Here is a 24,726-nt window from a genome sequence, read left to right as displayed (position 1 = left end):
ACAAAGTCAGACGTATTCGGCTCAAATGCTTCTCAGAAATTTCACGAGTAAAAATTGTCCGCTAACTGGCTCTAACGCGTACTTCGGAACGAACAACCGGTGCTCCTTATGGTCTTCTCGCGATAAAGTGAAGCGAGTTTCTGATCAACACTGCACCAGATCACACCGCATTAACTATAGGGTAAAGTGGTGCTACTTGAAGACGGGGGCAAGCTGAGGACAGTTTGGGGTTTTCGCGTGGCATTTTCTTAGCTCAATATTTGTTTCTCGTCTGTGACACCGGGGTGAGCACAGTCGTTGTCTGGGCTTTGAAGTAACGTGTTGACGTTCTGCACGTGGCTTTTTAGGAAGACGTCAGACGCTGTTTTGCAGATGTGGTCGAGGTAAGAGGGGCCTTTTTTGTCACATCTGTAACTTTCGCGAGCATTGCCTTCCAGTTTGCTCACTTCTGCTCGTCGGCTAATAAAATATGACATGGCCGTTATGATGCTGTGTCACTGCCCAGTGTTTCCATGTGCATTACTCGTGGCTGACCGTTTCGGCTGGCCCAAACAAAAGACAAAATTTAAATCCGGTATTAATTTTGTTATGTCCACAACTTACCCATAGGTTGGGGTAAGTTGATGAAAATATGTAGCTGGTCATTTTTGGCTCGTACGAAACAAATACCTGGTTTAGCACCACAGTAATTTGTGAACCATTTCTCAAAGGGTTGGGGATTCAGTTAACGATTTACGGTACGAATTTAGGCGCTTATTCCGACTGCTATTAACAAAATAGTTCAACTGTCTTCAACATAGACCACCTTACCCTATACGTAGTAAAACGCTATCGTGTGTTGTGCACAGACCGTGTATACACAGGTGTGAAACGTTCAGAGTGTTGTACTGCGACAGGAATAGCTGTTGCGAACGTGTAAGGCACACGTGTGTTTCAGAATAGAATAGAATAGAACAGAGTAGAAGTAGAAAGCACAAAAATAGAAACTTATGTTTAAAAAGATGCTGCTGGCTGTGCTCTTTTGGTGCAGCGTAGTAAAAAAATCTCGTTTAACGTCACGAGACTAAATTTGATTGGCGAGGTAGAGGCACGATCAGACTTTACCCGAAAACCCTGAACCATCTACCCTAAATACGAGGGATTCTGCACTTGATACTTCTCACATATATTTTTTTACAAAGTCTCTAAGTAATTTTTGCAGGACGTAAAGCTGTTGACACTACTGCCCGCGATAGGTTCTGGTCGGCATCTTTACCAGGCAGCACTCGGATGAATTAAGTGACCCTCTCTTGGTAATGATGACGTCACGCGACGTCATGAGGAAAAACACCTTCTAGTGGAATGCCGTTCTATACGCTACTGCATCAGTTTCGGTTCACCTTGCCTGTTTCATTTTTGCACCCAGTATTCTTTTGCGGAAAACATTAAACGGTCAAGCGAGGTACCAATGTTTCGTCTCATTCAACTCCGACTACTTCCGGTATTGAATACGCAACCAAAGCTCCAGTACGACAAGCGTTCAAGAGATAACACGAGTAGCGCGAAATTTATCTAACAAGTATTCATATTTTCCGTATTTTCACAAACTGTAACGCTAATGTGTTGGCACATTAAGGGGGGGGGGGGGGCTTTAATGCGCACCTCTTGTAACCTTATTCAAGCGACCGTTCTTTCTAGGCTGCTGATGCTTTTGAAAACGAAAGCACCGTTCCGACAATCGTGGCTAAAATTTCAGCTCCAGAAGCTCGTCTCATTTTGCGGACAAATCATCCCACAATTATGAGACACTTCGCCGTTATTATGTGGGTCTTGTCTGTTGGGTTCGGCTTGGCTCGGCCTTGGTTCGGCTTGGCTAGCCTGGAGCCGACAGTGCCTGACCGGGAGTGACGTCTGCCATTAATCGTCGGAACGAAAGAACAAGCTCCTGAAGCCCGCTATTGCAAGTTTGCAACCGGCATTTTTTCCTGCAATTGTTGAGCGATTTTTGTACAACTGGATCTAGCAACCTTTGTTACACTTCTGAAGCCGTCTAAAGGCGCTAAAGACAAAGTGTGCATGCCAAACCGAGTGAACTATAGTTATGACTAAACGGGAGGTCCATCGTCATTCGTTAGAAGTAAGAAATCCACATCAAGTTCCAAAAAAAAAAAAAAAAACACTTTTAGGCGTATGGGTAGACAAGTTTCGAAAATAGGCCGCATAGGAAAAATAAATAACGTTATTTTTATCGGCTTTTTTTTTTCGGCTAACACCTTCAACGGTCTCTCGATGGGGATTCAAACGTGAGATGTTAAGTACAGCTAACACCCCTGAATCGTCCAAAGCCCGAGTAAATTGCTCTCCTCTTGTGCTCTTTTACGGCCAGCCCTCAACCGAGGAGTGCATTATCACCGCCGCCTCCGGCCCCATTTTTCTCCGAGCTGTTACGTCACAGTTGACGTAATTCCAATTGATGACCAGCGACAAGGGAAGTGTTTATGGAACCAGCTGACAGAGCGGTGTTTGTGCAGCTGTCAGCTATCTAACGGGGCCGGCAATTCAAGTTCCACGAACTGGGATAGAGCCTGCCTTGGCAACCGCTGCGAGGCCTCAATGTAGTCGTAATTGTGGAAGCAGGGCAAAGCGCAGCGCCAATAGAGAAGTCCATCTAATCAAGAACCGGCCAGCAATGGAAGCGAGCTTCAGAGTGAGCTTCGTTGGTGCAATGGAAATGGCGATATACAGGCAGCAGGTGCCAATGACGTACAGGCAGTCTCAATGGCAACATGACATCACCACCCACTCTCTGCTTTATACTCCGTTGACCCCACCATTGTCCCTTACTCTCCCCCGCCGAATGCCACGTTCCTTTACCACAGTCTTCCACCGCATGAGACTTAATGTGGCTTTTACACCGGCTTTCAAACACCTCCTCGGTGTCGTCGCATCCAGCCTCTGGTCCACGTGAGGTGTGCGCGGTGACCTCAATCACATCCTTCTGGTCTGCGGACAGTACGATCGCGAGTGCGTCCTCATGGAAACTGCTCTGCAACGCGTCGATCAACGCCAATTCAGTTTAGCCAAAATTCTCGGACCATGGTTGGACCCCTCACATCAGATGCAAGGCCTACGAGTTGTTGCTGAGTTCCTCTCCAGCACTGGACTAATGGACGAACTCTAGTAGGACACCTTTTCATCATCATCACTTTCTCATCCCTTCCACAAGCGCAATGGGGCACAGTACCGCCATAACGTCGATGAATGACCCACCCCATCATCATCCCATTTATGTGTATGTGTGTGTACAGGTAGCTGAACTGATCCTAGAAAAAATGGCTGTCTTCGAGTTAAACCGGAGCGAGAAGTTTTTGGCCAAACCCAAATGTTCCGAAAAAAAAGAAAAGAAAAAAGAAACGTCCTGTTCTACTCTCTGCATGAAGTAAACATTATTAGACTACACCAATACCATTTCTGTGGGATACTTGAAGCCACCTTGTTCTTATCATCGTCCTTTTTTTCGATGCGGTATCTCTTTCACGAACACGCGCTTCTCTGGCAACAGTAATGCAGCTCTGTTTGTTCCGCTCGTGCTTATAGTGCGTACTATATGAGAGACAATTACGATTCCTAGAATAGAACTTGGCGCAACTCGTGCGCCATACACGCAGCTATCCGTTTCTTCTCGGCTGGCTGAGATAACTCGGGCGAGCTAGGAGCTGAACAAACAATGCGTTCCTGTAGTGTAGTCATCACAATGCGGCTGCGTAAGCAGGAAGTTGCGGAATATCTTTTGACCGGTTTTCCCTTGCATTGCAAAAGCGGACAACTTTTGGGAGGAGTTTCTCGACCCGGAGCTGCGATGCTGCGTTTATAAATACCACTGGTCTCCTCCACTCCTCGAATGTGTTCCAGGTGCCGAAATAAATGTCAAGCCTCAGTTGACGACGGCTCGCATGCGGCTGTAATATCGCACGATTCATTACACGCCCTCAATATGTAACGACCTTAAATGAAGTGCAGTTTGACGGTTATAAAGCTCCTTTATTGACGTTTCGCGCAGCGAAACTGGCATTTGGGGGGCGGGGGGGGGGGGGGGTCAGTAGGGCGGATTCACTCGACGAAAACGACACGGTAAAGGACGCTGTCGTCAAATCAAAGTAAAATCTCCAACGTGATGTCCGCCACTTCAAATACTGTTTTCGAACCCGTTATCGTGCGCGCCTTCCGATCTTCTCAAATCCGTCGATTCTTCCGATTTAAAGCTTTTGGCGTACAACTCTTTTATAAGAACCAAATTAGAATATGCGGATATATTGTCTGGGATCCGGCTACTAAACGTGATATTAATATGATAGAAAATGTACAAAGAGACAGAAGTTACGTTCATTTTCAACAAATACCGTAGGCTATACGATTAATGAAATTGAACGATTTTACTACTGTTTAAACACGTAGAGCTATTAATAGGTTAAAATTTATGTAGCGAGCAGTTCGATGTAAGGCGTTCTTTAGCGCACAGAGTTTGCTGAAACCGCACCGAGTGAGACGGAGGAGACACCAGCATCACTTTTTGCTTTTTCCATTTTTTTTAAACGTCATTTTTTTGTGTGTGTGTGTGAGAACAACGGAGGAGTGGAATAGACTGCCTGAATCTGCTGTCTCCATGGAGAGCATTGAAAGCTTTGAAAGAGCTGCTATCGATATTTATGGTTAGTGTCCATATAAGCGCTGCTCTAATAACTAATGCACTGTTTTTGTAGCCTGGTCCAGCTTATGGCCCGCGGTAACAAAATAAATAAATATTCTCAATAGTGAGTTTAGCGCCTTTCCGGCGAGGGATAGCGTTGGAGGTTCTGCGCACTGCGCGAAGCTCTCTTTCTGTTATCATATCGACGCTATCCCATAGGTACGCAAAGGCGATAGCGTACGATGTACTAAAACTCTCTATTCTCAACCGTTAGCGATCCCTCATGCACTCTTCCATTGAGTAAGGACAGACAGGTGCGAGAGTACCACAGTTTCGCGCGCTCTCCGGAAAATGGCGGTGGCGCAAGGTGCCAGTAGCTTTTCCAGCGGGTCGTGCAGAGAGTGTATTCTACTGTCATACCATAAGGCAGCACCTGACAATCAATAATGTGATGTTTCTTCGGGAACATATGGTGTGATTCAGAGTTGTGCCTAACTCGTTACTTGGTAACGGTTACTTTTTTTGGTAACGAAGTAACGATTCAGTTACTTTTTAAAAAATTGTAATAATAACGGAATCAGTTACAAAAATTGGTAACTCGTTACTGACGTTACTCGTTCCTTTTCTTCAGCGCGGGGGAGCACATTTCGGCACTCCGTGTGACGCAATGCGTGGACCTGCGTGACCCACGACCACGTGGATGTGTTGTTGACGTGCTGAATTATCTTAAACAAAGCCCTTGTCTTTTCTCTTGTTTCTGTAATTTCCGACCATCACTCCTTCCCAAGAATGGGCACCAATTGTGCTATGGGTACAGAAAACGCGTTTCGACTTTAGCCTTTTCTTGTCTTTGCTAAGCTTCTGAGAGGCCTGAATTATGACGCAGCCCCTCGTCTGTTTTTGGGAACCGTTGGTGATCGGTGGCACGAAAACCGGTGTCTTTTCTTGTGTTTTCATAACCTCCGATCACCCCCACTTCGGCAGCAGATGTCTTGACACGGAGGAGAACGAATATCACTGATGTAAATTTCGAGTATCAGCTTCTTGTGAAGTGCAATTTCTCATTAATAATGAGTTGAAGGCAAGTGACGGCATGTTTGTTGGCTCCTTTAACTATGCGGCGGTAACGTAAAAGTAACTCGTTACCTGTAAGTAACGAGAACTAGTTACTTTTGTATGTTGGTAACGAGTGACGTATTTAGTTACTTTTTTCTGAAGTAACGGGTAACGATATTTAGTTCCTATTTTTTGGTAACGGGCACAAGTCTGGACTGTGATTGCTGTAAGTTAGGACGTCGTCTCAGCCTTTGTTTTCTCACTCAACGTACGCAAGGTATTTTCCCCCTTTGAGACCTTCTATCGTTCTCTCATCCAACGTTCCCCCTTCCACGCGGCGCCTACTTCTCTGATTTCTCAAAAGGTCACAAGTGATATAGGTAACATCATTATGGGGGCGTGTGACCTTATATTCCGTTTTGGTGCTAGGGATCACATAAGACCCAGAGAACGTCCTGTTTTTTTTCTTCGGTGCATATTAGACAGCGCTTCTTACGCGACATGGTAGCTTACTCCTCCGATGTCTGAGTGCAGCGTGTCGGTGTCGTCGTTGTCTTTGGGAGTGGTCAGCGGTACGAGGCCTTGCTTGCAAATCTGCTTGCTTTACTGCGAGTATATCGGATGGAACCAATTAAAGACGTCGAAAGAGGTTACAAAACAAAGCGGGGGGTCAATCGCGTTGTTCATGGGCGCGTCCATTTTTAAGGTCACGTGTATGTCGACGTTTAAGTGCACCGCTCAGCCACCGCTCCTTTGCGCCACATCCAGATCGACACGCGCAGCTGACACTATATCACTGTGTGCTAAAAAGATGGGTTAGTAATTGTCATTCGGTGGCGTTGATAAGAAATGGGGGTCGGTCGGCAGTGTTTAGTGACGACGCTCTAAAGTGAAAATCACTCCGTGGTAGATCTAAAGGTGGGGCTGTCGAGAGCACCAGCTGATTGAGAACCAAATTCATCCATCAATGAAATCAATATCATAGAGCCAAAGAAATCGTGAAGAGATGCTAGGAAACGAACTGTGAGGGATACAGAAATGAACGGGATGGGTTTGAGAAAGGTCCGGTCAGCCATCTCCAGTTTGGCGGTGTACCAACGAGAAACCGAGGAAAGCAAGGGATTTCTAAGGAAGTGGTTCCTCCTGTCCATAGAAATCTTAAGGAGTATGCTAGAAGGAAACCTCCGAAACTGGGACGTACGGACGAGGGGAGCGCCATATTGAATCAGCTACTGTTGCCGCGGCGCATGCAAACAAAGGAATCCAGTAAGCATACAGCAAACATAACGCCAAAAATGTTTTTGGAACAGTAACACACCGCCAGAACCCATTAAACCGTAAGATATATGAAAACACATACACACACACACACGAAGAAACACACAGTAGTAGTTTTGGAGTAGCCAGTTCTGACTGGGTCGGGACTAACCTCTCCATATTTTTCTTTCTTTTCCAATCCAATCCAATCCAATCCAAACACACACGACACGGACGCCACATGGTGACGCCGTCTCCGCCGCTGCCTCAACCAGCCTTAACTACAAGCCTGGATAGGGGCGGACACTGACAAAATATGTAGCCGACGGAAGCAGAGGAGCAACCGAGCAAGTGTTGCAACAGTTTTTGGAACTGTGGCTGCTTTCACGGGCTGGAAATACACGACGTTTCCTCGGCTGATTCAATATGGCTGCCTCCGAGCGCATACATTGAGAGAGGGAAGAGCCTCGTTCAAGTTCTTTGCTCTCCGCCTATCCTCCTCCCCGACTTTCCTTCTAGCCTCTCTCCGTAAGATTTCTATGCTCCTGTCAGTGTCCAAGCAGATGAGTCGACATGATAGATTCATACATTGCTGCAACGCTGGGTCTGACCCGGTTTCCGTGGTGCCAGTCCCGTTTGAACATACTTTCTCCAGGGTATATCTAATCGAATCCAAGACATACGTGCGAAATTGTGCGGTTGTGAAGACCGTGTGCAAGCTACGTTTGTTTTGTTTTCCGTAATGAGGTGTGCTCAAATAGCCTTCTCTATTTTTCAGGAAAGTGTTTTGCGTAAGGCTTCTACAGCAAGAGGTGAGAACAATGTACGTTATATCAACATCCATAACCATCAACATCACAACGCTTCAGCTCCAAAACCCACCATGCGACTTCATCTTCAAAGCCCATCATCGGGATTCGTTAATATTTATGTTACTTACATAAATATTTAAAATAAAAATTGAATTTCCCGCTCGAAAACACTTTCTGCTGCTCCGTCATTTCCCGTCTGAACAGCTACACTCTTAAAAAAAGGGTGTACTTTAAATCCTTTCCTTGCCACATCCCCATATCATCGTCATCATGTATTTCTCTCTCTCTCTCTCTTTCCTTGCCACATATATAACACCCTTTTGGAGAGTACATTTACGCTCAAAAGGGTGTCTCCTCACTCCCTCAAGGGAATAGCATAACACCTTTCTCCCTACTGGAGCGTAATATTACTCCCCGGCAAAGAGAAGGTGTTATGCTACTCCCTTGAGGGAGTGAGGAGACACCCTTTTGAGCGTAATTGTTCTCTCCAAAAGGGTGTTATATATGTGGCAAGGAAAGGAGTTAAAGTACACCCTTTTTTTAAAGAGTGTATAGTGCCATAGTTCCAGCAGCGTGCGGTGAGAGAAACAGTCAAGTGATATCAGCAGTGTCGGGCGTCTGCAGCTCCTTTCCAATAAAGGAGTCCTTCAAAGTTGTCAAGCACCCCCACAACCGATTCTAGCCTGCCAGTGCGTCAGCGGGGAATCCTACGCACGAATACACAACCAACCGGGAATGTGTATCTGATCCACACATGTGCGGGGCAGAAGGAGTTAGGACAAATGCCAGATATTTGTTTGTTTGTTTTTCAACTCAAGTACCACCCTTTGTGGGTCCGATAAATACCACTCGTCGATACCCTGACACATTGGGTCGTCAATGAAGCGTGCAATACCGGCGCTTTATCGCGCGCGATTGCGACGATGTGTTGTCGTGTGTCCGCGAACGTTATCGCTTTGCCGCAACGGCGATGAGATTAAAAGCGGCGGCTGCGAAACACGAGCTGGCGCCAAACATATCCTGTCTCCTTGTCCAAGATCACAGCGAGGACGTGGGACGATGCACAGCGCGCGTATTTTATAACTGTTAGCTGCCCATTTCCTTCGGCACCTCTACCGAATATGGAGCTTGCGTCCCATTTAATATGGTAAGCGCACGTGCACGAGCGATCCGAATTGAAACAGTGAAATCGCCGTTGTTTAATCTGCGATGTAACTGGGCGTTTTAGAACTGAAGACGTTCTGTTGGTCGCGTTTCATCCAGCCAGAGCTACTACGTTTTATCTAGATTTACGTGACCTTAATTTTGATCCATATCGTTCGAAGGCGAGCGAAACGTCCAGTATCGTAGATTTTATATCGTAGATATCGTTCATCGTAGAACACAGCCCAGCAAAGTTTTCCAAGGTCATGCTGGAGACTGGGACGCTGTGGGTTTGAGCTCTCCCATCCCAGCGGCTGTGATGTCTGAGATTTTCCCTGATATTTCCGGCAGACATTCTGGACAGATGTTGGTACAGTTCGCCATTAAGTCGACCCGCGACGTCCCCCCCCCCCCCCCCCCCCCGGTCCCACTCCTTCCTGCTGGCCTCTCTCCATCCGATCTGTCTGTACACCGCTCATAGTCGTGATTATTGCTTCGCGGTGGTAATACAAAGCGAAAAGTAAGAGTTTTTTTGTTTTTTTTTCACGGGAAAATGGGCTGATGTCACTTCTGATTGGTTTGTCTCATTAGGCGCTCGTTACAGCATTGCAAGCATGGCCAGCACAGGATAGCCAGCGAAGTCCTTTCAGAAGCGTTGCGTGTTCACTACCACGTTCGACCTAAAGGACAATTAATTGTTCAATCCTAGGAGTCGTTCTAAACGCTACACACGATGGTCCCAGGCTTACGCGAGCTGTGTCAGATTGTGACGTAGTGTGGAAACTTGCCAGTGCTGATGATGGAACGAAGAAGAGGACGACACAACACGGTTCCGTGTCTCAGGGTATTCCTCCATCATCGTGCTTCACCAGCTAGCCCTGCGCCTTGTCCCGTTTCCATGAATTACTGCAGGTGTGCAGCTTTTCAACTGCCCGCTTGCACAGCCAATTACGCTTTATTTCCAATTTCGATGTCAGTTCAGGAGTCAGTTGTCAGTAACTAGGTGCATTAATATTCAGGTTTCGAAGCCCGACCCTCCTGGCTCGACTCACGCTAGCTTCACCGAATGTCCGCCGATCGATAGCTTTCCAATATGACCGCCATCGCTCCAAAATATTGGAATAACGCGACCAGGCCGCTGGAAAGTCTCGCCGAGACGGAGATCCTCGAAAGGCCGCCGCAGTTAATCAATCGATGTTCTTCAGCAGCCACGGTTTAAATGTCAGCGCGCAGAACTGCGCGGCATGGCGTTTTTCTTTCTTTCTTTTTTTTTTTTTGTATGTATGCGTCTGTTGAACGAAGCGGGTTACTTATTAATTCATTGTTTGTTGCTCGCTGTTGGTGTGACGTAAGCGTAGCAGAATCAATTTATAGATATCACCTCTGTGAGAGACTGAAATGAAGCAGCCGATGACTGTTGTGAGAATCGCTAAATTAAAGGAACTTTTGTCTCGGATCTGTTGTGGCTCCGGTGCTTCTCTGAACAAGAAACCGGAAAATGCCTGACGGTAACGTTACGGAGTGATATTAAACGGTAGGAGCAACTTATTTCTTTTCACGTGGTAAACTAGACTTTCCTGCACGAGACTTGTTTATCACGTGTAAATAAATAAGTTGCTTCTATCGTTTAATATCACGCTTTGATTTACTCACCACCGGCAACTTGACATCGCCTATTTTTCTGCCTTCGTAATGTTACGGGAGAGACATAGTCGGAAGCATGACTCAATTATTAATAATTGGCCGTGAATTTCATGGAAATATCCTGCGTGGACATCTGAAGCATCGTAATGAATCATAAGAGTAATGTCTTTTTAATCTTTTTGTTGTTGTATGTTTTGGGGGTTGAGTTCTAACTTTCTCTACATTCAGTACATTTTCCAACACCAGAACTTCCATACCTAGAACTCTGAGATTAAGGGGAAAGAAGGCACCCTTCAATGTTAGGGTCCTAAGTAGGGATGTTCAGCAGTGCCACCAGCTCGCCTGCGTTCTAGCCATTCTTTCTGTTACCAGAACTTCGTGGGAGTGCATAGGCTACTGCAGATCTCCCCGCATTTACTATGCCTGCGCGGTCAACAAAAATTAAAGAAGGTGTTCCAATCGACATGTTAGGAGTTTCGTTCCGGTGACTGCAACAGCCCTGTCAGGGTTCAGACGCAAACGGAAATTCTGTAGATTAGAAAAGGTCTATATATATGGCAGCCAATAGATAAAACATACAACCTGAAGGAGAGATAACGTGCTTGCGAATATTTTTAGCTGCGCTCTCACGCACACCATATTGGGTTTGCAACTTCGTTTTTTCTTTAGACTTAAAAAAAGTTTGCTGTCATAAATTTTGCAATCCTTTTGTCTATCACTACCTAACTTATAAATACACTTAATATTGTTTTCTTGATGTACTTCGTCTGTGCTAGCTGTTGTGTGTGGGAGGAAGAGGTAGAAAATCAATTTCTGCACAGTCATCCAGCGAAGTTAGTTGACTTGAACGGATTTTGACGCAAAGAGGGGAACGCAGTTTGTCCTTAATCTCGGGACGCCTCTATTAGATGACTGACAAGGGGAAATCTCATTCTGAACCTTTCGGCGGATGTCTGGACCGGAAATATTCTTAGCCAGGGTCTTTTGAGGTAACCAGATAATACCGAAGGAACCTGTGAAGGAAATGGAAATATTTCTCCATTCTCTTCGTAAACCCGTACACGTCATTCTATTACGTCTTTCTCGGGCCGTGTCCACATGGCGCGAAATTGCAGTTGCTGCTTCCGTTCCGTCCTCGAGCAGCTGTCATTATTACTGATAGACTTCAGTTCGGAGTACGAAAGAGTGACGGAAACTTGTAGCCCCTGACCAACAAGCACAGGGGTGGCATCCAACGTATTGCTCCGTAGACGAAAGCGTGCTGGGCGAACGCAATGCATCCTGGACAGGTCCTGGTCGCACGTCACAGCAAACATCAAGGCACACGTGACCTTAAAGATGGCGGCGCCCGTGATCGGCGGCCAAGCCGTTTGTAAACAATGCGGTTGTTGTTTCTGGACGACGTTTTGGATGTTTTTCGATCACGGTAATTATTTTTATCCGATAATCTCGCAGTAAAACGCGCAGTTTTACACATAAAGCCTCGTATTGTTGACAACTTCCAAAGATGTGATGACGACCGCGCGTTAAGACTTACCGAGCCGATGCGATGTATACTTAAACTATGGTGAAATGGGCTACCATGTTGCGGAAGAAGCACCGCCTAGTTTTCGCTGGCAAAATACGGTCATCTCTTGGTGTTATGACGGTGAAAATATGTCGGTAAGCGGCACAACGACATGCAAACAAAGTCACATGACCTCAAAATGACGTTTTCTATGACGTGCGACCAGGACAAGATGGCAGTTTTGCCAAAGCACCCGCTTGAGGGTAGTTACAACAATGGCGGGTTTGTGTCACCCCTGTGCCAACAAGGCCCACACTGCCGTGACACACATTCGCAGTGCGTCCGACAGGTGGCTTTGTTAGTGGCGTCAGCACGTGCGAAAAAGAAATGGCGCCGATCGCTCCTCCGTGTACCTGACTAACGAGGGTCTGAAAGTCCGGGACGCCCTCTGTCGTCGGGTATCCCAGCTTGGTTACGGCACTATAACACTGGCTAATTGAGTTGTACTATAATGCCCTCTCGGGTTTATTCCACGAAATGCCACAGCGTGCTAAACCTGTTTGCTAAACGCCTTCTTTGTGACCCTCTCTTTTTTCACGCCATCGCCAAATTTGACTCAGCGACGTCATCACAAGGGCGAAACGGAAACTCGGCTCAATTATTCGTTTTGTTTAATGCACGACGCGTGATTGAAAAAAAAAAAGAAAAGATATTTCTCGTTCCCGGGTCAGCCTTGGTGTCTCCTTTATGAACACGCGTTTCCTGAAGCGGTGCATCGCATGTGATACCACCATGCTCGTCACGGGAGGAACCGCTACTTTTTACAGCCAGGAAATGCATTATACCAAAAGAGCAGGCCTACTGCGCCCAGACTTGTGCCCGTTACCGAAAAAAAGGAACTAAATACCGTTACCCGTTACTTCAGAAAAAAGTAACTAAATACGTTACTCGTTACCAACATACAAAAGTAACGAGTTCTCGTTACTCACAGGTAACGAGTTACTTTTACGTTACCGCAGCATACTTTCAGTTAAAGGAGCCAACAAACATGCCGTCACTTGCATTCAACTCTTTATTAATGAGGAATTGCACTTCAGAAGAAGCTGATAATCGAAATTTGTCGTCCGTCCTTCGTGTTCCGTGTCTCTCGGCCCGTTACCATGAATGTATATCAGTTTGCCTGGACCTTCTCCCTTGCTTCCGAAGTGGGGGTGATCGGAAATTACGAAAACACAAGAAAAAACACTGGTTTTCGTGCCACCGATCACCAACGGTTCCCAAAAACAGACGAGGGGCTGCGTCGTAATTTAGAGCGCTCAGAAGCTTAGCAAAGACAAGAAAAGGCTAGATGTCGAAACGCGTTTTTTGTAGCCATAGCACAATTGGTGGCCATTCTTGGGAAAGAGTGATGGTCCGAAATTACGGAAACAAGAGAAAGGACAACAACACATCCAGTGAGGGACTGGTCACGCAGGTCAAATCTGCACGCATTGCGTCACACGGAGTGCCGAAATGTGCTCCCCCGTGCTCAAGAAAAGGAACGAGTAACGTCAGTAACGAGTTACCAATTTTTGTAACTGATTCCGTTACTATTACTATTTTTTTAAAAGTAACTGAGTCGTTACTTCGTTACCAAAAAAAGTAACCGTTACCAAGTAACGAGTTACTTGTAACGAGTTAGGCACAACTCTGACTGCGCCGCAGAGCCTTTTCTTTTTCTTTTTTTGACGTGACGCCTTTATTCTATTTTTTTTTTTTTTTGTCGCCAAGCTCTGCTGCCTCATTTAAATAAGTTCTCCCTTACGTCTGCACCTTTTGTGCTTTGTTTATTTATTTTTCGCACTATTGTATGCCGGCTGGCTTTTCCGTTTGTTTTCGTAGTTCGTGTAGTTCGCATAACGAAAGCACAAACAGACGCGTTACGCCGTAGGCGAAAGCAGTTTCTTCGCCTTCTCGTAACAAACAAACATACCAGCTCCACGAAAACACCATGGAACGAAGTGCCTGTCAAGGCAACGTACAGAAGATGCAAAAGAAAGCCGATTTTCATGCAGTCCTGCGCAGCTCCGCCGTCGGCGTCTTTCACTCTGCTTATGCACGTTACGATGATGATGGTGATGGCGTTGCACGTTATATCTTCTCATGAATGCGTGGTTTTCTTTGTTACAGAGTCTCGTATCTTTCTCTTCCTTTATTTCTTTCTTGGTAAGAGAAAAAAACAAACACACAAACTGGGAAGTATACAGTCGCAATGTTCTGCCATCACGAAAGAAAGCGAATGAATACATAAAGAAGCGCAGACGGGACCTTATTTCTGCTGGGATGCGAATTTAGCGATCAGCTTTGTTGTCTGCGCTCTCTTCGTTCCTTTTCAATCTGAACGCGTCCCCCGAGGGATGTAATTTAAAATTTTTGCACGAGTCTATTGCGCACCGTGTAGAGGTAGATCTCGTGTGGGCCTTTAAACGAGGAATAGTTTGAAGATATACAGAAGTTTCGGAGCCTTTCTCCTTCTATATAAGGCCCGGTTTCACCAACGCGGTATGGTTAACTTTGAACAAGGGTCGCTAAAACTTCAAGTGAATACTCAATTATTTTTTGGCAATGTGCAACGTTACTTAGTGACGTGATTAATGTTTCAGTGACAATAACTGCTCTTCGTGAAGCAGAGTTAAAGGTTAAATTCAAGTTGACGGACCGCTGATCTCGGTTCAAATGTTAATCGAGGTTGGTGAAACCGGGCCTAAGTCCTTCAAAGGACAGTACGTTCCATAACTGATTACGCCATATAACGAAAAGGAGACTGAGCACGGAACGGGACATGAGCCGAAAAGATGCATTTGTATTTGGACGTTAGCAGGAACCGACTGATGAAGAATATTTTGCTATTATTGAATTTTGTAAGGCTGGTATGACATCATCGAGTTTCCAGAACCGCAGAAGAAGGTCCGAGGAACCCTGTGAACCGTTGTTCTAGCAAACTCATTGGAGACGTTACTTGTGATAAAACTCGCCTCTTGTGAACATTATTGCATCCGAAATAGGAGAACTAAATGTTGCGTGTAACTGCAGTGCTTTTTGATCACGACATTCATGCTGTAACGAGATCTTGTTTCGACGCACTCATCAACTCGAGTTAGTATGGCACGCAATCCTATAGGCGAATGCGGTTTAGTAAATCGCTAGATGTCCACAAATATATGGGCTGTGCACCTGTTTCCATTTCGCATGATGTTTACAAGACTCTGGACGATTCAAACTCGGCTGTTAAAAAGGCACAGTCCATAATTTCGTCCCCCCCCCCCTGTAAAGTGGCTACCACAATCTGACTCATCATTTACCGCTTCTTGTATACACAGTATTACTCAGAACCTGCCACAGACGTCATCGCTCTAAGCGCTTCCTCGAATTTGAGCAACGACCAATAGGCTTATTCATCCATACATTATGCTCTTTACATGAATTCAAATACCAGATGGTGTAATACATGACTCAAATTTGCTCGCCAATTTCTCGCAGTTTCATCACAATTTTTTTCGTACACTTTTTATACTCTGCAAATAAAGCTTACAAGACATTGTAAACCACAGCCGTTTGATGTGTTCGAGCTAAACTTGCTCCCTGCACTCGCTACTTGAGCCTCTAGAGCAGACTACTGCATATGGCGTCTGTTATATCGCTGTCGTCTGCGTAAAATCGTCTCGCTCCCAGGTACACAAACAGATGTAAACCCTGAACAACTGTGTTTACCCAAAAAAATATTCCCAAGCCGCTTCTGGTGGCAGGCAATCGAGCTGCTCCCGAAGGCAGCCGCTAACAGACGCCTAGAAGATTGGTCCAGTGTGAACCAGATGGTGGTTGACACGTGAAAAAGCCAGATAGCGCAGACCCTGGGCAGACGAACTGTTTCAAACGCTGGCACAACGCCCAGATTTCTATTATGCGCCAGCGAACTTGGCCTGCGCCTTTGTTGATGGATTCAATCGGTCTCACTTGGCATTCTCCATTGAAAATATGCTTGAAATGCAAAGAGAGAGGTGAAGTGCCGGGGTAAATTGCTTTATTGAGCGACGCGCAGTATGGTACGCGAGCGAGCGCACATGGGAAGTCTTGTGGGTGGTCTTTGAAATGCATTCACAGGGTTGTTCCGTGTTATCGGTTGTGCTATTGGGCAACAGCAAAATATATATTGGAGCCGGATTGCTGAGTGTGTATATATATATATATATATATATATATATATACACACACACACACTCAGCAATCCATTTCCAACCAAACATGGTCAGTGACTAGTGTCATTTACTGGTTTCTTTAATGGCTTTTTTCCTTCATTATAATTCACTGGCTTGCAGTGTGGCATTGGGGAGTGCTCAGTCACCCTCCAGGGTGTATATAGCTCGCTGAGCGACCCCTTGTTTGCCAATTCCGAACGATGCGCAGCTACCCAGAGCTGACGAGCCGCAAACACGGCGAAACACGTGTCCTCTGGTGCTGTCGCATTGTTCCATGAGTATCTATATATACATATATATATATATATAGTGAAAAAAAAATAGCATAGGCTCTTTGGCTGCACGTTGAACATATGTTTATAAGTCCCAAACGTCGCCACACCAGCATTGGACAGCTGTTTCTGCCCTATTGGGCCTTCATCAGCAATGCGTAGGTGGGCGACGTTTGAGCGAGTGGCGTCGGAAGGTCACGTGGCCTTCCGACGGTGGCCTTTCGTGGCCTTCCACGTGGCCTTCCGACCGGCAATCCGGTGGTGGGATTCGAACCCACTACCTCCCAGTCGTCAGCACGACCTTGGCTACCACCAAGGAGACCAACGGACGTAATTCATTGGTGGATAAGGGAGTGGAACAGCGTCCTTTTGCGCTTCACCGCGACCAGCCGCGACAAAAATATGTAAACCGAAACCAATTAATTACTGCAACAAATGACCCGCTTCGGTGGCAGATTTTCCTCTAAAAGGTGTCCACTGAAAGTCCCAAAAGGGGCAGTACCCATTTTAATGCCGACGGCGCCCTGCTTTAGAAGTTATGTTTTTCACGAAACTCATTTGAATTTTTATTTAAATAATGAGCGCCCCCCCCCCCCCCCAACTCATTCACACGGTACGCGGCTTGTAGGTGGTATCGGACCGATACTTGTAAAAAAGAAACTTCTGCGGTTGGTGCACCCGTTCGAGAATTTAGCCCGGGGATTTAACTAAAACACCCTGTATAGATTACATGCTGTTACTAGGTTCTAACTTCTAAGCAAGTCATGTTCGTCAAAATGTTCCCTAATTTCAGGGTTTCAAGCATGGCCACGGGCTCCCCCTGGGGTATAAATGGGCTTTGCTACCAAATCAGTATATCAAATTTTGTCGGCCTAAATCAAGTTTTACCTCTTTCTTGGGCAGCACAATATCACCACCTTTTACCGCAAATACAGCGAAAGATGCTATAGAACGGTAGTTTTAGTGTGATTTCTGCACAGCTGAAGAAATCTTAATGTGCAGTTATAGACACACGCGTACACCTGTATCTGCTTGCTACGTAACACAACACCATATGTAGTTCGAAAGCATGACGTCTCAACACCGAAATGACGGCTGTGTGACCATATACGCCCCCAAATTCGCATTGATGCAGCCTGAACAAAATAAAAGTGAAACGTGTCGATATTTTTAATTCCGGCAAGAAACGTCGAAATTCTAGATGTCGCAACTAATAACGCGAACTTTACGCTTCTGCGATCGCGTTTGGTTTGGTTCCGACTGCAACATTCCCTAAAATAGACCTATATACAAGTGGAAGCTGGCTGCTCCCAGCGACATTCACTGATGAAAACATAAGAACTCGCAAATCATTTCCAGCTCCCGTATTGCATCGGTGCAATGGAAACAGTAATGCGTACAGGAAGGGAAAAAGAAAGAAAGGGAAAGAAGGCGCGGTGGTAGTGTAGGTGGGGGAGAGAGGGTTAAGTGGTTTGAAAAGTTGGACTGGTTACCAGTAGAGTCACTAAATAAGCTTCGCTTCAGAGTATCGACACTGAGGTCCAAGGGAGAGCAGGAGCGCCATTTTGTTTCCGCACTAGAGTCACTGAACTCTAGTTACCAGTTCTAGGTGCAACAGACCACCCGCCGCGGCACGTCACATCTAGATAGCGTGAGATTGGGAAAGAGTGGATCGTCGGCAAAACAAGCGCGTGGTTGTTGCCGTCGTGTAACTTCGTAGTGTTAAGGCTGGCGTAGTTTAAGGCCCGCGTTCCGCGCCCACAGCTAGCGTTCGTTACGCCACACTTCCTCATCCTACCGGGATCATAGTCTGGCGCGATTCGGCGCAGCGCAGCGAAAACACTACCGCGGATTTTCACATGTCGTAGTGGGAAAGCAAGCACATCTGGCAACTGTATCCGCCTGTTGGAATCCGACTAAAGACAATCAGTGTTCTCGTCGTTGGCACTGTTATGTTTGTACTACTGTAATACGGTTGGCACCAGACTTGTACGTAACGGGTAACGGGTAATTGCGTTACTAGTAATCAATTACTTTTTTGAGTAATTTGTAACGTAATCGATTACTTTTGGGGCCCAGTAATTTTTTGAGTAATTCAATTACAACTTTCAGTAATCAATTACCAAGTAATCGATTACTTGGAAACTAAAGAATCCACATTGTTCGGGACGACGCACACACACATATATGGGATGATTCACCGCCGCGAGAAGACAAAACCAACTGCCCTCTGCAAGTTCGGTGCAAGGCAGCTGTCTTATCTCTAGGGCTTTTCCCGCAACAATTACTTACCCGAGGACCCCGAGGTCAATTGCCACAGTGTTCCGCACGTGTAGTGTATTTTTGAGTCCACTGTCCTCTCCCCATTCATGTGTACTATCTATCCGTAACCCGGCCTGTATGCAGTAAGTTGGACTGTAGGTTGTACCGTGAACCTGATGAGTCATTTGTGGGAGTTCCAGTTGGGACTCTTTTCACAGAACTATCAAAACTCTCAACCTCTCGACACATTTTTCACAGAACTCTTGACCCCGATAACCCTTTTTTTTGTGTGGATATCTTCTTTCTATCTTTTTTTTATATCGTTTTCTCAGATATCGAAAGTAATTGGCAAAGTAACGCGTTACTTTTCAAGGCGTTACTTCATTACTTTTTCCGGCAAGTAATTTGTAACGGTAAAAAATTACTTTTTCGTACAAGGTAACGGTAACGGTAATCAATTACCTTTTTTTAGTAACGTGTACAAGTCTGGTTGGCACCCCCAAACATACACACAGAAAAATAACCGTTCTTCAAGAGTTCTTCATCGTGCTACAACCTTTCTCTGAACTTTTCCTATCTTCGAGAACGAAAGAATGGCTAAGGATATCCTGGCGTCCTACTTCTGAAGAACGTTTCCGCGGTGAAAAACACGGACAAGCTGAAGAAGTTTAAAAAGTTATTTCTCGAACGGTTATTTTTCTGTGTGTGCATATACACTGAATTGAAGAATAAAGTCACACGTCTACCCAGCTGTTCTCCCTCTTTTGCTTGTCTCTATACAGTCGTGTATTATATAGGCACGGATGTTCCTTAACAGCTTCGGTTAAAAGCTTAATGGGCGACGCCATGTTGGGAAATGCGAGTCCACCGGAGCCCACGCCGTGCACAGCCCGACGGCGTCTGAGGTATCGCGCGTTGCCGCCGCGCCGCGCTTCTCCGAGTGTCGTGGAACTATATGTACTGTAATTTCAGGCGTATAAGCCGCACCGCAGATAAGCCGCAGGACGCGTTTTTTGGGGCGTTTTGAAAATTTTCTGGCAGATAAGCCGCACCCACAGATAAGCCGCGGGCAATACGAGACGACTGATTTGTGCGACAAAGGAGACCATAGAGAAGGCCATAAACCATGTGGTCCATACTCCGGGAACGGCACAGTGTGGAACAGAGGAGGTCAGTTCTGGAATTCTACCAAGATCGGATTGTGCCCTTGTCGGGTGTTTTTCGTGGGCTGATGGGTCAGTGATCCTCCAGAAGACGTGAATCACTGTCACCACTTTCCTTAAAGCTGCTTGGGGGAATGCACCAGGAAGATCAATCTACTCGAATGTGGACCCGTCCCTGTTACGCACTGTTCGTGCATCGGCAGGACAGTGCTGTTCCAGAGACACTGTCGGCCCTTTCGTTAAAATCGGCGTATGGGGAAAATGCCAGGAAAAAATAGTCATCAGATAAGCCGCACCGGTGGATAAGCCACAGGGCGCCCGTGAGAAAAAAAAATCGCGCATAAGCCGCGGCTAATACGCGTGAAAATACGGTACTCACCGGCGGTGGCTCGCGCTGCGCGGCGGTGCGCTGCGCGTCGTTACGCCCCGCTCCGTCGTACTCTAAACCAGCCTTCAGCGTTTTGTGAGATGAGGTCAGGATAGTATCCGCCTCGCGCATAAAGTTTTCCTTCGTATCTCCTTCGCGCAATGGCATTCATCATCGGAGACAAGCCCCAAAACAACTCATGTGATCGGCGACTGCCAACGTGGCTTTATTTTGCCAACGACGGGTTGCGACATCTGGCGTTGTGACGTAGACTGTTTGCAAACAGCAGGTGGTCTATTGACGGGAATGTTGCTCCTGAACCTTTTGCGTCGAGAGTGAAAAATTACATCCATCTGTATGTCCCTCGAGGGTGTACGAATAAAAATACGTTTTTGGTTCTCAATTGAACTTAGACACGCTCTGCCTAAAAATTATAAAAAAAATATATAGCATGTTCACGATTACAATCTAAACGCTGGCATGGTCGAGGTGGTGTGCTGGGACTGTACTACAGGGCTTGCCCTCACAGTCCAACTTTGTGTACATTTTTGCAACATAGACTAAATAAAGATTACCAAAGATTATACCAAAGACGCTTGGAGTATGTACGAACAGATTTGTCTCCTAACCCGCCAGAGCTCTGGAGGTATCCGTGCCCTAATTACCAATGCTGTTGATTGCGACTACCCTCTTGAGCTCTCTCCGTGCCACCGGCCTCTCGACTAGCCTCTAAAGCCCTTTGTGTGTCTGTCTGTGTGTTTCTTTTCTTTCTTTCTTTTATTCTTTATTGAAGGAATAACAAGTCGGCCTACGCCTGACAAACCTTTCCTCCCCCTTTTTTTTTTTCAATAAACATATCCCCCCCCCCCTTTGTTGATTGCTCTGTCAAGAATTTTTCCTAAACTAAATCTCATTGCAGGTTTTTACTTATACACGTCAAGCGACGAGGACAGCAACAGTTCGTTAGTGGTAAGCATATCATGCTATCAAGTGCTGTATCTTCAGAGGTATTCACGAAATGAGATTCTCTTTAGCGTTTGGTATTTCTGATTTTCTTTCTTCTTTTTTTTTACAGATCTCAGTTGTCTCGCGACGTAAACACCCAATTATATATATTATTTTATTACAGACTCCCACATTTTGCTCTTGTCTGAACAATGTTGCATCTATACCATGTACAGAAGGTACAAACTGTCTCTCCTGTAACCCGCATGGATACACTGACATTCAGCTGATCGACACCAACACACATTTAACTGATATAATGATGAAGGTTATGATTTTGTTCACCGGAAAATCCTTTTAAGCGCGATGAAATCTCCGGACTAGGGCACACGGATTACAATATCTTTCCCAGGAGAGGAAATGTGGAAGCAACTTGTACGGCTTGCGTCTTTACTCGGGACAAGGGTACGCAACAATTGTAGGGGTACAGTGTGTTGTGCACATTCCCCACTACACCACCGCAAGCGGCGACGCAGGACAAATGCAACACGTGCGACCTGCCGTGTAATACGGAAATATCTTTGCAGGCAATGGTCTTGTGAGGGAGACTCGGTATATTGACAAGCAAAATGCAATCGCTTTCGCTGAAATCGATCCTGTATACACAAATAAATTATGGATGTTCATAAAGAACGACAGCGAGCGGAAGGTTGCCATGTGATATACACACGACAGTGTACGCACTCTAAGAAAGAAAGGAGTAATTTTACTCCTTTTGGGGACTACATGCATTGCCACAAAAAAATAGTCCCTTTCGGGAGTAAATGCAGGGGAGTAAATTAATGTCACAGAGTGGAGACTGCATTTCACGCTCTGATTCCAAGAGCCCCGGGTGCATAATTCGTGTGCATGCATCAAAATACTTGCGGCATATACAGTCAACCCTCGATTTATGAACACCCTCGGTTCCCCGAAAAATCGTTCATAAATCGAGGGATTCATAAATCGAACATGCAGTTAACTGAGTACTATCGAGCAAATGCAACAGTATTTCCGAGTTGGGATTGTGTTTATAATGCCATATATTGTGTAATTTTGCTTTTGACCATATGCCTTCTGCTGTATCAATCTCACAAAGAACAGACATTAGCGCATTCACACTCTGTTTATTATGCAATACTAAATTGTTTAATTTTCCTTTGGACCATGCCTTCCGCTGTGTCAATCTTGGAAATAAGAGATGTCACCACATTCGCACTGGACTGGTGTCGGATTTCCTCCGGGATTTTTAACCTCCGTTTATTAATCTCCGGGTGACAGCGACCACCTTATTCATCAACTGAGGTCAGGAACACTTGGTCGCACCTTGTGCGACCCCGGAAAGCCCGTTTGTGGTTCGGATTTCCAGGGGTTAAGAACCGAGGGTGCAATACCTGGAAAACGTTTTGTCCGTCCAGGCGTCCTTCATAAGACCACGGAATTATCCCTTTGAAAGTTTCTGTTGACCTGGGAACGATCCGTTCATAAATTGAGGGCAAAAACGCTGGGCAACTCCTAGTTGGTTCCCAGAAATATCGTTCATTATTCGAATATCGAGGTTCATAAAACGATGGAAAAACGAATGGAAAAAGTTTGGTTCCCCGTGCTCGTGTTCATAAAACGAAGGAATTTATAAATCGAAGGTTCATAAATCGAGGGTTGACTGGGCACAGTTTGCGAAGAAAGAAGCGTTAACTGTTTCTTGCTGTGCGTGCGCGGAAAACTGTGAAGTTGGCTGAGTTATACCAGTCTTATATGCCATCAAATTGAACGAGAGAAGTGCGGAATGGATTTTAATGTGCAATGACTTATGTTTGGGTGTCATTACTTTGCTTGAATACTGATTGTATTTCAAATGATGTGTGATCTTTTCATGTTCACTGGTATACATCTTGTTGTGCTTCCACTGGCTGCATTATGTTGGTCCATGTACCTCGTCAGGCCTGGGCCTTTTGTACATGGACCAAATTGCTGTACCGCAAAAATTGAAGTAGTAAATTGAAACTGAAACTGAAGAGCACATATTTACGTAGACTATCGCATTCGGAAGACCGTTTGTGAAGTTCAGTGCCACTTTGTAGTCCTGGGGAGTAAATGTCGGGGTTAGGGAACTAAAATGGGGAGTAACTGCAGTCTAGGGGACTAGAAGCTGCGATTACTCTCCATTTTACTCCTTTCTTTTCTTTTTTGTTTCTTAGAGTGTACGAGAGGTGAATCGCACAAAGGGTGATGCTGTTCATATGGGAATGAACTGGCTGCGTTACGGGGTATGGTGGCGCTATAGTGTCTTTGATCAGTAACGTCAACACGCGCTTGTCAAAGGAGACGATGACAAGACAAAACCCGGTTTTCCTCCTTCGGCCGTTATTGCTTTCGAATCTTTCGCGCTGGTTCGTTTGGGCGACGACACATCTTTTGAGATGGCATCGACGTCCTTGTGAGCTTTATTTCTTGACGCCATAACACACAAAGGGGTTTCTGTTCGCGACAGGAAAAGTGTACAGTTCGGCTCTTGTCTCATGAGAAAGAACGACTTCCCGATATGGAATTTTTTCACAGATGGGTCATTTTAGAATTTTAGTGTGCAGTGACTCTTAATCTTTAGAAGTAACAGATGAAAAAAAGAAGCACAAGGTACTATATAAGGTGCATTATTCGGCACTGGATTCAACTGCTTTCATGTTGTCCGAATAAACCAGTGGCAACGTTTTTTTTTTTTTTTCATATTTTTTACTCCTAACATCATCGACGTCGTTGTTATAGAAAACGAGGAAAAATATCCGAGCGTAATATTTGGCTCAAGTCGAATTAATACTGAAGCACACCTCTGGATCCTGACCCGTGATTATGCTGTTGGATTGATACTCTAGTATTCAAAAGCAACCGAGCAGATCAGTGATATCCTGATACGATACAACTTGCTTATGTACGTCACCTTCGGCGATGGAGGTTAAATGGCGTGCGCCATTTGCATAGGCAAACTGAGACTGTCTATTTGAATCTTTTAGCCCTCATCCGAAATTTTTGGTTTCTTAGCGAAACGCCGTACACAAGGAAAGTTTCGCATTTTTCTTCCCTGACGTCATTACTTAGGCTGCATATAACGCCACACGCGTTTTTATTAACGGTAACAGCAAGCTATACATGCTTGCTTCGTGTCCTGTTTGTGGTGAGGGACCGCTGGCATGACAGGGACCCGCCCGTGTTTCTCGCCATGGCCATGTACGACACGCGAGACCACCTGCGGCGTCACAGTAACTGCAACTCGAAACCGAGCTTCGAAACCGCTGTTTCTTTAGCTGAACGTGTCGACGTGTTGCACTGCTTGCGTGTGAAATGTGTGTATTCGTTATATGTA

General features: G+C 45.6%; 2 protein-coding genes across 6 annotated transcripts in view; one reads left to right on the top strand and one right to left on the bottom strand.

The window, feature by feature from the left end:
- LOC135377412 (uncharacterized protein ZK1073.1-like) overlaps positions 1-24,726 on the bottom strand; it is a 170,123-nt gene that overhangs the window by 142,904 nt on the left and 2,493 nt on the right. The window lies entirely within an intron of this gene.
- The window catches only part of LOC135377413 (growth hormone secretagogue receptor type 1-like), a 415,573-nt gene continuing 399,691 nt past the window's right edge, over positions 8,845-24,726 (top strand). The window contains exons 1-2 of the mRNA XM_064609800.1: positions 8,845-8,938; positions 21,304-21,353. Coding sequence (XP_064465870.1) covers positions 8,913-8,938; positions 21,304-21,353 — 76 coding nt within the window. The 5' untranslated portion in view covers positions 8,845-8,912. The remainder of the gene's footprint in view (positions 8,939-21,303; positions 21,354-24,726) is intronic.

The sequence above is a fragment of the Ornithodoros turicata genome, chromosome 1 (genome assembly GCF_037126465.1).
Source record: "Ornithodoros turicata isolate Travis chromosome 1, ASM3712646v1, whole genome shotgun sequence".
Lineage (NCBI taxonomy): Eukaryota > Metazoa > Arthropoda > Arachnida > Ixodida > Argasidae > Ornithodoros > Ornithodoros turicata.
Note: the sequence above shows the minus strand (reverse complement) of the source record. Positions and strands in the feature narration are given on the sequence as shown.